This window comes from Nyctereutes procyonoides, unplaced genomic scaffold (assembly GCF_905146905.1).
Source record: "Nyctereutes procyonoides isolate TBG_1078 unplaced genomic scaffold, NYPRO_anot_genome, whole genome shotgun sequence".
Taxonomy (NCBI): Eukaryota; Metazoa; Chordata; class Mammalia; order Carnivora; family Canidae; genus Nyctereutes; species Nyctereutes procyonoides.
In genome coordinates, this window is record NW_026575052.1 from 67496523 (window position 1) to 67508647 (window position 12125).

Genomic DNA, 12125 nt, shown 5'->3' on the forward strand with positions numbered 1-12125 from the left:
AAGCCGACTCCAGTCTGAGTGCAGAGCCCATCACAGGGCTTGATTCCATGACCATGAGATCATGACCTGAGCTGATACCAAGTATTGGATGCTCAACCAATGGAGACATCCAGGCACCCTAAAAGTATTATATTTGGATTGTCAGGTAGAGCAGTGGGAGTATAATAACAATGTGGTTTAGTGGTACGTTCATTTATTTTTGTAAAGAATTTACTTACTTACTTACTTACTTACTTACTTACTTACTTATTTATTTATTTATTTGAAAGTGCATGTGCATGAGCGGGGGAAGGGGCAAAGGGAGAGGAAGAAGCAGGCTCCCCACTGAGCAGGGAGGCTGATGACTTGGGGCTTGATCCCAGAACTGACTCAGCCATCAAGGCCCCCATGATTTAGTGGTACTTTAAAAGGTAGAAACATTTTGGATAGTTAAAATAGCATGCATTGAGTATGTTTGTGGCTGCCCTACTTATAGTAACATAGTATAAAGTAATGATGACCTATTCTAAGGTGACACCTATGGAAGATGGTAAAAAGGGCCTATGTATTAGTAGAGGCAGCTGCTCTACAATGGTGTGAGCACTGTATTTGAAGTCAAAAGATGTGCTACCATCCTGGTTATTTCACTTACTTGCTGTGGGGTCTCAGAAAAACTTGTTTAACCTGTTTGAATGTCAGTGTCCTCATTCATAAAAATGATACTAATACCTACCTCTCGGGTATGTGTCATGACCAAATGTGGTAACAAAGGTGATCACCCACTTTGTGAGCTGTAAAGAATGCTCTAGAAATAGACAAAAATGATCACAGCAGTATTTTAGTGACTTACTAAATATAGAGGGCATGGTTTTTAAATGTGAAGATTTCTGAAGGACAGTAAAATGGCAAGTGTTAAGAATGGGAAAGTTAGAGCGGACAGGTGGATTTCTAATTTGGGGTATGTTAAGTTTCAGTAGCCTGTGATTAGAGACATTGTGTAGGTGTACAGTTGGCCCTTGAGCAAGATGGGCTTGAACTGTGTGTCCACTTACAGATGCTTCTCAATAAGTATTTTCTTAATATATTTTATCTTCCTTATGATTTTCTTAATAACCTTTTCTTTATATTTTAAGGATACAGTGTATAGTACATATAATATACAAAGCTTGTTCATTGCCTTTACGTTATTGATAAGGTCAACATCAGGTTATAATTTTCTTGACCTTCCATGCTCAGTTTACAGTAGTGGCCAGATGAGGGTTAAGAAGTAGCTTAGATGTAGAGAGCATATATATGAGTCTTTTATTGAAATGTTTTGGTTTTTCATATATACCTTTCCTATTTTTAAGTCTAATTGCTCTTAAAGTAGGAAATAAGAGATGAGTAGCTAAGTTTTGGGGGAATCAAAAGTCATTTGTGGATATTTGACTGTGTGGCCATCAACACCCTCAGCCCTTGCATTCTTCAAGGGCTGACAGTATAGTGATTTGGTACTTAGACCTTCTCAGTGAGATGAAGATGATGATTATGTTTTAGAGAGAGCGTGCACACACGTGTGAGCGGGCGGGGAGGAGCAGAGGTAGAAGGAGAGGGAGAGAGAGAATCCTAACTTTGCTTCATGCTCAACACAGAGCCCAATGTGGGGTTCGATCTCATGACCCTGAGACCCATGACCTGAGTTGAAATCAAGATTTAGATGCTCAACTGACTGAGCCACCCAGGCACCCCCTCACTGAGATGATTTTCAGTGTTTCGACCTTAAATACATTTATGTTACTGAATACTAACTATGACCAGGCTGTACAGGTTGTAGTGGTAGGAGCAGAAAAATAAGGAAACTCTGATCCATTATAAGTCACTGTAAGCATTTCATGTAAAAAAAAATGGAAATGTTAGTTTAGGGAATATTGGAGGCGCTTGTAGTTAGGATGGGGATGAGAATGGGAGTGGAATTTTGGTAGTGAGAAAAGATCTCTCTGAGTGTGGCCAGAGCTGCCAAGTGAAGAGTGGGAAGGACCAGTCGCAAGAATGTCTTGAAGAAGGACATTCTGGACAGAGAGACCATGGAGCACATCTGTTCCTTTTACTCTATAATGTCTTAGAAATGACCAGGAAGCAGGAAGACCCACTCCATTGTTATAATCATTGTTATTTTTGTGTGTAGAAAAGAAACTGTGCGTACTAAAACAAATGCCTGGTACCTTTTAGGTGATTAATCAGTAAATGTTCTTTGTGTGTGTGTGAGTAAAATGAAAGAAGTTTATTCAGTAAAGATACAGAGAAAGCTCTTAGGAGTGAGAGGGGTCCCAACAGGGTTGCCCTCAATGAATGTTCTTAGTCTTCCCTTCTGAAAGCTTACTATACTTTTTGAAGCATTTCATACGTATATCTAAAATCTTTTGCTATTATTTAAACATAATTTCAAGAAAAGTTTTTCTTCCTACTTTGCCATTTCATTCAACCATTTTTTCCTACCAATGAAAATTCCAAGCCTTTGTTTATCTAAATGAAGCAGCAGCTACCACAGTGTTCTGTTTATACTCAACATGATGTACTCCGAGGTTTCTTATCATGCCAAGTATCTTATTTTAAGGCTAAAAAACTTTCTGCCATTAGGAACAGTTTAAATTTATAGCAAATGTGCTTATTAAAGAATTTGTTTCAATAGTTTTACTGTCCTTTTGTCCTGGTGGAAAATACAAAGTAGAGTTAGGTGTTTTGTTATTTCCTTGTTGAAATGGATGTATAAGTCAGTCTTCTTGTCTGTGAAAATATTTACTCTGGCCTTCCATGTTCAGTTGGCGTTAATGGCCAAATGAAGATGAAAAGGTGCACTTAATTGAGAGAGCATAGATGACGTTTTTAAATGTGTTGGTTTTCAATACATGCTTTTCTTATTTGTATGTCTGATTGCGATTAAAATAGAACATTTGAATATTTTCTTAGTAAAGGATTTGGAAATCTTTATGCAACTCATTATTGATGTTAATTTTAACAGAGTATTTCTGCAAGACTTCCAAAGAATTCTGTTGATTGTTTACCTGGAGCTGCAGATCAACAAGGGCAAAGTATATTCAATGAACAAGTAGAAGGTAAGAATTGTATTTTATAAAAAGTCATTTGACAGAATGTTGATTTAAAACAGAAATTCTCATGTATCCTAATTTCCAAAGAAAATCACCTATTACATGCACAGAAAGGAGAAAGATGAGAAAAGGAGGTGAGTTCTATATTTTATCAGGTGTCAGCTGCAGATTAAATTGAGAGTACGGCTAAAGGAGCTAAATTACTGGTTCCATTTCCAGGTATTCCAAGACCTAAGGAATGCCTGGAAATAGTTGGAAAAAAACAAAGAGGGAATGATGAGAATGGCTGAGAGTACAGGGAGTAAATGGAGGAAAATAAGCAACGCTTTATAGTGGAAGGTGGTCAAATGAAAGAATTTTTTTAGGAGGAAGAGCAGGGGATCCCTGGGTAGTTCAGTGGTTTGGTGCCTGCCTTCAGCCCAGGGCATGATCCTGGAGTCCCGGGATCAAGTCCCACATCAGGTTCCCTGCATGGAGCCTGCTTCTCCCTCTGCCTGTTTCTCTGCCTCCCTCTGTCTCTCTCTCTCTCTGTGTGTGTGTCTCTCTGTGTCTCTCATGAATAAATAAATAAAATCTTTAAAAAAATAAAAGAAGGAGCAAATTATTTGAAATGTGGGGATAATATCAGGTGAGCTTCCAGTACCAAAACTTGTCAGAGTAGTATACCAAAATTTTCCCACTCTTAACAGTTTTTCTCACTGTTGGGAAGACATTATGGATTGACCTCGCTGATTATGCAGAGCTATGTCCTAGTCAGCTATAAATGTATATATGTTAGGGGTGCCTGGGTGGCTCAGTCAATTGAAGGTCTGCTTTTGGCTTGGGCCATGATCCCCAGGACCTGGGATGGAGCTGTGCTGAGCTGGGAGCCTGCTTTTCCCTCTCCCTTTGCTGCTCTGCCTGCTTGTGCACGCTCTCTCTGTGTCAAATAAATGAAAACATCTTTTAATAAATAATTATGTGTACCTCTATGTCATATAAAATGGTGGTACTTCGTAAGTTAGTATTTCATGCAAAAAAAAAAAAAAAAGAAGAATTGGAAGGAAAAAGAGAGCAGGGTCAATTAGTTGGAAATCAAGGAAGCTTTAGCCCTGATAAAAAGTCTGTTAGAACATTTATGACTTTTAATACGTCTTCACTTTCAGAATTGATAGTGATGAACTTGAGGCTTGATCCTAGAAGGTTAAGGTAAAGGAATACAGTGGCAGCGTTCAGTATAACCCAGGATTTCTCAAATTGTAGGGAATCACCCGAGACCTTGTTAAAAATGCAAACTGAACATCAGGTCTGGAATCTGCATTTTGGCCTCTCAGGTGATGCCAGTGTCTGTGGTCCTTGGGTCATGTGCTCAGTAGCATGGGTATAAACTTTCCTGTAGAGAAATCTGGAAGAGCTGTTGGATAGTTCAAGACATAACAAGGTCAAGAAAAAGAATTATTTTGTTTTTATTTTTGAACATGTTTGTAACCAGAGGGGAGCAAGGAGATACAGAAATAGAAGGTACAGATGTAAGATACTAGTGCTAAACAAAGAGGAAAGAAGTGGTGGAGAAAATCCATAAAAAGGTTGTAAAAGCAAAAAAAAAATCAAGACCATAGATCACGAATTACTTTTTAAAAAGATTTATTTATTTATGTTAGAGAGTTAGCGAGCAGGGAGGGGGCAAAGGGAAGAGGGAGAGAGAGTCCTTAAGCAGACTCCCTGCTGAGTGAGGAGCCCACCATGGGACTTAATCCCAGGACCCCGACATCATGACCTGAGCTGAAATCAAGAGCTAGACTCCCAACTGACTGGGGCCACCCAGGTGCCCCCAGAAATTTCTTTTGAAGACAGGGGATAGTGAAGGGAAAGAGGGAAAAATGAAAGAAGTCTTAGCTAGGAAATTTTGGAGTTGGTGAGGAAACTCTAGAGAATTCACTTTTTTTTTTTTTTTTTATGACAGACATAGAGAGAGAAACAGACACACAGGCAGAGGGAGAAGCAGGCTCCATGCAGGGATCCCGACGTGGGACCGGATCCTGGGTCTCCAGCATCACACCCTGGGCTGATGGTGGCACCAACCCTTGGTCCACCGGGGCTGCCCGAGAACTCACTTTTTAGATACCTTGAGTTTATTTGTACTGAAACAGATTAGATCACAGCTGCTCCACAAAGAATACTGAGAGCAAATGGAGTGCTAGACTTGGGATAAAACATAGCCACCATTCATCTTCCTCAAATCTATTGTACCTCAAAGATAAATGTTGCTTTGATATTCATTATTCAAATGAGACTAATTTGAATATGGAAGCATGGGTGTTCCTTTTTTTCAGATAGCTCATTTTGGGGGATGATAGCTGTTTCAAAGAAACCTTTTCAAGACTGACATAGTCTACCAAATCAAACTAATTTTGGAAAATAAAGAAATCATAGGGTCCATTCCTTAAATGCTAACTAAAATTGTTACTATCAATAAATATGACACTGATTTTGAAATACAAAAGATTTTTAGTATCTAAAAATTCGGTGGCAATTAAATTGATTTTTTTCATTTTGGTAGTCATGGTTCCGTATTGAAAGCTTATTATACATTATTTCTTAGATGTATTTTATATACCTTCTTGCGTGCGTGGGTCAAGAAACTTTAACATGGCTAAACTAGAGGATACAAGAAATGTAGGCATACCAGTGGCCCACATGGGTATAGACAAAAATGAATACTTTTATTGACTATTATCCTACAAGTATATCCAGGCTGATCAATTCATAACACTGTTTTTGGTGACAAATAAATTACGCATTCAATAAATTATGCATTCATCATAACTGCGTACTGCCTAAATTACAGAACAAATTGAAGAACATGGCAAATACTTGTAGTAGAATGGTATTGATGATTCTGCTGTACTGCAATCAGGATGTGCTGTTGCATTCTACCATCAGCTTTCACGTTATCCTCTCAGAGTCATCATTTGTTCCTCTGATTAAAGATTGCTTTTCTCCCCCATCAATCAGCATGTTCACATTGGTATATGTGCAACATTTAGTGATTTCTGTTTTAGTTATTTCATTTGAAACATCATCTTACTTTTGGAATCCTAACTGCATGTTATGTTGAACATATATTTCTATTTTTTTTTATAGTATTTATAATGGGTTCCTATTTCTGTCTTGTTGGTGTCTCAATCCACCTTCCCGTCTCTAGAATCAAGACCAAAGCCTAATGTAATCACTTTCAAAGCCAAGCATGAGGATTTTTTTTTTTTTTTTTAGGGTGAGTCAAGTAAGGAGGGGAGGGAGGAGTTAGGTGAAGGGCCCAGCAACAGGGAGAACACAGTGAGGTAAGAGTGAGGGACTGGTGTGGGCTGAGGCTGGGGAGGGGCCCAAGCATGAGGATTCAGCTTAATCCTAACTGCATGAATGTATAGTTGGCTTTCATATTTACGTATAATTAACTACATGTCCCTTTTGTGTTTTAGATTCTCCTGGAAAAGATCTTCTTCACTGGGAGGTAAAGCTCTTGTATTTTTATTTTGAATTTTTAACTACAGATTGTATGAAATGTACATTGTTTTAATCATACTGTTTCAATACCCATCCAGTCTACCACTAAAGTGAAAGATTCTGTTCCTAATGAAGCAGTAGCAACGAGTGATAAACAAACACCCAGATCAGGTAAATTTTATAGTACAAATTTACCTGTGGAAAGATGTGCACTAAACTATTGAAATGCCCATCGTCTTCTTATACCAAATTCTTCTTTGTGTGTGGATGTGAGACAAATTTAATCGAAGGATGTGACATAAATAAGGTAGATGTCATTGCTGATATCCACGTTTGAACAAAAGATATTTACAAGCATAAGAAAAAGAGATTTTAAAAATGTAAGCTTTAGTTCAAGTTTCTACTTTTAAGTTTTGAAATCCTAATGTCCCCGGTTTGGAATTCTTTTACTTCTAAGGGGTTCCCAGAAGTTAATTATTAGACTCTAAGATTTTTCTGGTGTTCACCATACTTATTTGAATTCTGACTTTTACCCAGAGTAAAGCTTCAGTTGCTAACATGTCAGTTGTGTTAAATGAAGTTAAAACTTCATTTCATCTTTGTGTTGTTATACTGATCATTTTAAGCCAAACACTTGTTCTGATTGTGTGTGTGTATGGTGACTTTGATTATTAGAAATGTGGGACGGAATTAGTTGTATCTTAATATTTTAAAAAAGTAATTCTGAACCTTTTCAGCCTAGGGTCCTTTTCTACTATTTAAAAATTATTGAGAATTCCAAAGAACGTCTGCTTAAGTGGGTTATATCTGTTGATATTTACAATCTTAGAAATTAAAACATTTAAAACACAATCTCATGTTGTTAGCCATTAGAGTTGTGATCCACTGAACATGCGAGTTGCGATGCTATCACACATTTTATCTTTAGAAAACTTTATTGTACACTTGATAAGATGGAGATGTTTGTGTGCCTTTAACCTGGTGACGTTTAGTATTTCTCAAATGGTTTGTTGAAATTGTAGATTATTAGAAGTATTTCTTAAATATTCAGCTAAAGATGAATTTAAACTCTTCAGTGATAAATGATATTTTCTATTTTTATAGAGGTAATAGCTTTTATCTAACCATTCTAAGTAGTCCATTTTACCTAAATATATAGATTTTTCATCAGAACCAGACTTAGAAGTGGCATCAGAGCAAAAGCAAGAGCAAGAAAGGCCTGATAAAAGTGAAAATAACCACCCCCAGGTATGTAAAACTTTAAATTTAAATTTCTGATTTTATATTGTTTTCCCTGCTTTTCTAATATTACATGGTTCAAGTGAAACTCTTTGAGTGGATATATTGAAGTCAATAGAGTATAATTTAAAATTTAGTTTTTATAAAATTTTACGAGTTACAAAGCTTAAAATGTTGTAATTTTTAGTAACTAAGTTTAGCTAAACTTCATCCTTGGAATTTAGGCAAAAACCATTCTTTTGAGACAAAAATAATTCTAAATATTCTTTGCTTCTTCCATTTTTGTAACTTCTTTACATGATAAAGAAGGTAGCATCAAATATTGAGTCATGTTTAAGCAGTTGAAATTATGAGCAGTATAACAATGATGACTACTGACTTAGACTCATGTACAAGGAGTGATTATTCTCAGTGGTTCAAAGTGTCTAGTTCTCTATTTCCAGCTACAAATGCCAAGATTAAAGATTTATTCTGCTTTGTGATCTCTGTGTAGTTGACTTGAGAGAATGGGGTCATGAAATCAGCACGATCGCCTATTGTAGAATCACACCTTCCAGGATGGGACCTTTGTAGTTGGATTATAAACAATAACTCTTTCAGTTATTTCAGCACAGGAAATCCATATTATTAATATTTTTCTTATCCACTCTCAGTGGACATTACAATATATTAGAGCTGGATACAAGCAGATAATCTATAGCAATGTCTAACACTATCATAGTATATAATTTAAATTAAAATATAGGAATTTATTTTTCTTGGATTGATGTTAATTGATATTTGCCCCCCAAAATGTAGTTTGCCTATTATCTAGGTTTCAAACTTATAAAAACTCCTGAAATGCATTGTCGGGGCTCACTGTTTAAGATACAAGGGAATAAAGTGTTTTTAAGTTTGTAACATTAATAATCATCTGATTCATTTTTTGGTAGATGTAACTGTATTGAATTGTTTAGTTAAGAAAAACCTGACAAAATATAAGTGAATGGATTTATGCTTTTCTTCTGTCCTCACTTCTTAGTTATAATCCAGTGACTTAGGAACAGCTAATAACTAAATTTTAATTATTTTCTATTTTTCTTTGTCCGTATTTGATTACCTAAGGATAAAGTTATTTTACAAACATGTATCCTGGCTGAAAAGACATCTGAAAGCCAAACCAAGCAAATTAACATTCCACTTGTGCAACTGCAAAATATGGCTCGAGAACCAGAAATGAATATGGAATGTGATAGACAGGGTGATAGATCTGTACATTCAGAACATCCTCGTGTGCACGAGAAGTATGAGGAGATACAGATGAAACAAGGCAAATTAGATTGGAAAAATAATGTGAAACGCATGAGCAGAGAGTTAAAGCAGAAGATTGGTAAAACTTGTAAAAAGTACCGAATTACTACTCATCCTAAGTTAGAACCACTACGTGGTAATTCTAAAGAAGCAGACTTAAAGGAAATACCTCCTAATGTGACAAAAGTTACACTTGATTGTGAGGAAAAAGATGAATTTGGAGTGTCTGTCTCTTTAGTACCTCAGGCCTTTCCCGAACAAAAAGAGCCTTGTCTCGAAAATGCTATTCTCTTTCATTCATACTCTGGGTCCCCGGACTATGCTTGCCAGTCATCTTCTAAGCTTTCTTTCCATGAAAATGATAACAAACCAGGTGAGCATGTTTTTAACAAAAATGAGAGTCTTGATAGCGATCCAGAAAATAAAAAAGTAAGGAACCCACTAGTTACATTTGAAGTGAAAGAAGACCAAGAGTTTGACATGCAGATGGCCGAAAGTTTGAACCAAAATACCACCAATAGTAAATTAGACACTGGATATATCCCTCCGTATAGTGACCCAGAAAGCCTTTTTGATTTGCGGCTTGCCCACTCCAATGTGGCGAAACAAATGATTCAGAAGAAAAGGCGTGATACTTCCGCTATTGCAAACACTTACAAGAAAACAAAACCAATACGAGACTCTTTCCAGAAGCCATTATATGCAGATAATGACAGTACTAATAACTATAAAAGTACGGAACCTGCATTAGAAAATGTGAGTTCTTCACCACGTCCTTTCAGAACATCAAAAGTATATCAAAAAGAAGAATTACAGCAAGATATGCAAAATCTGCAAAGGTTTAAGAATGAGAAAGACATGTTACAAGTAAAACTCCTGGCTTTGGAAAAAGAGAAAGTTGAACTTCAAAAAGAGGTAGAGAGATTCACTTTGCTGCTGCTCTTTTGATTTTTTTGTCTTTGTCAATTATCTCAGCCATTTTGATTTTTCCCCTTAAGAAAAAAGCTCATGTATAAAATGGGGTCATCTCAATATATAATTGTGTTCGGAAGTAGATTATTTCTGCTATCTAAATGATAGGAATGCAGGAAAACATAAGATTTGTGTTCCTTGAGTTTCTTTCAGTTTCCCAAGTGGTGTGTGAACTGGGAAGCTCTTTTCGCTATGCACCCTGTGACCCCGTGAACCAGAATAACCGTAGAGAAAATTGCTTTAAAAATGCGATTATCTTGGGGTGCCTGGGGGGCACGGTCAGTTGAGAGTCCTAGTCTTGTTTTTGGCTTGGGTTGTGATGTCAGGGTTGTGAAGAGGAGCCCTCTGTGCTCAGCATGGAGTCTGCTTGAGTTTCTCTCTCCCGCTGTGCCTCTCTCATGCTATCAGTCTTGTTCTCTAAAATACATAGATCTTTAAAAAAATACATCATAATATCTAGGATTTTTATCTATTGGCTTAAATATAAGTTGCACTTCCATAAACAATAAAATGGAAAAGAAGTTGGGATGCCTGGGTGGGTGGCTCACCTGTTGAGTGTCTGCCTTTGGCTCAGGGTATGATCCCGGGATCTGGGATTGAGTCCCACATCAGGTTCCCTGCATGGAGCCTGCTTCCCCCTCTGCCTGTGTCTCTGCTTCTCTGTGTGTGTGTCCCTGATGAATAAATAAATAAAGTCTTTAAAATAAATGAATACATAAAATGGAAAAGAAGCAATAACTAAGGGAAGGGATCTAAACAAATATTTCATCTAAACCAATCTATTTATTGCTTCTGTTTATTGCTTCAGTATGTGTAGTCTTCTCTGCTTTCCTCAAACTCTTGGAACTTCAAATTCCAACATGACCACTTTTTGAGATATTTTTAAGAACAAATATTTGCATTATCACCAGTTTTTTTCTCCCATGTTTTTAAAAACAGACTTCCTTTTTTCTTTTAGGATTTATTTATTTATTTACTTATTTATTTGAGTGTGTGAGCAGGGTGAAGGGTAGAGGGAGAGAGAAAGGGAGAGAAGCAAACTCCCCAGTGAGCGTGGAGCCTGAAGCAGGGCTCAGTCCCATGACCATGAGATTATGACCTGAACTGCAATCAAGAGCTGGAGGCCCAACTAACTGTGCCACTCAGGCATCTCCTCCACATTAAAAAAAAAAAAAAAAAAAAAAAATTTTTTTTTTTTTTTTTTTTTTTAGATTTTATTTCACACCGAGAGAGAACACAAACAGGGGAGCAGCTGTAGGAGGGAAAGGGAGAAGCACGCTCCCAGCGGAGCAGGAAGCCTGATGCACGGGTCTTGATCCCAGATCCCAGGGATCATGACCTGAGCCAAAGGCAGATGTTTAACCGAGCCACCCAGGTGCCCACGTGTGTGTGCGTGTGTGTGTGTGTGTGTGTGTGTATACACATATATGTGTTTGTTTAATCACCATTCTCAGGTGTTTTTGTTGAGTCAAATCTTTACATCTTGTTTAATAAAGTATGATATATTTTGACACATACGACTTTTATCATGTAGGTAGCATAGATTTTCAGCAAACCTTCAGTATTTGACTCTAAGGGAGAAAACTGATGTTTGAGGTGAAAAATAAACAAAATCTAGAGATATCCTCCTTTAAAATAAAAATTAGCTAAGCGCTTCATCCCCAATTAAGGTATTAAATTACTGTGCCAAAGTCACACTTTTAGCATAGCTGATTAATAAACTTGTTGGGTCATTTATTTGATTCAGCATTAAGGAATTGTATCATCTCTTTGATGCTAGGTGCTAGGTAATACCACTTTAGGAACTTTGGATAAATCATGTAACCTTTTTTGGTTTTATTCCCATTATCAATAGAAAATGGGATTAAAGTTGATAATTACTTTTATACCCTCTACCTATAAAATTTTATGGCTATGGAATGTGAAATTTGGGGAGCATTACTCGTTTCCCAAAATTCTACACTAATATCAGTTTTGCTCTGCTCCTTTTATGTTGTGGTAAACTTTGGTTCACATATTTTAATGAACACTGTGACTTTTTTGATAGCCCTGGGATCCAAATGAAAAAAGAATTAT

At 36.8% G+C, this 12125-nt stretch overlaps 1 protein-coding gene across 1 annotated transcript in view; it reads left to right on the forward strand.

The window, feature by feature from the left end:
- LOC129513687 (ankyrin repeat domain-containing protein 26-like) overlaps positions 1–12125 on the forward strand; it is a 179527-nt gene that overhangs the window by 109195 nt on the left and 58207 nt on the right. Inside the window, exons 21-25 of the mRNA XM_055331948.1 lie at positions 2978–3071; positions 6524–6555; positions 6647–6719; positions 7708–7796; positions 8892–9992. Coding sequence (XP_055187923.1) covers positions 2978–3071; positions 6524–6555; positions 6647–6719; positions 7708–7796; positions 8892–9992 — 1389 coding nt within the window. The remainder of the gene's footprint in view (positions 1–2977; positions 3072–6523; positions 6556–6646; positions 6720–7707; positions 7797–8891; positions 9993–12125) is intronic.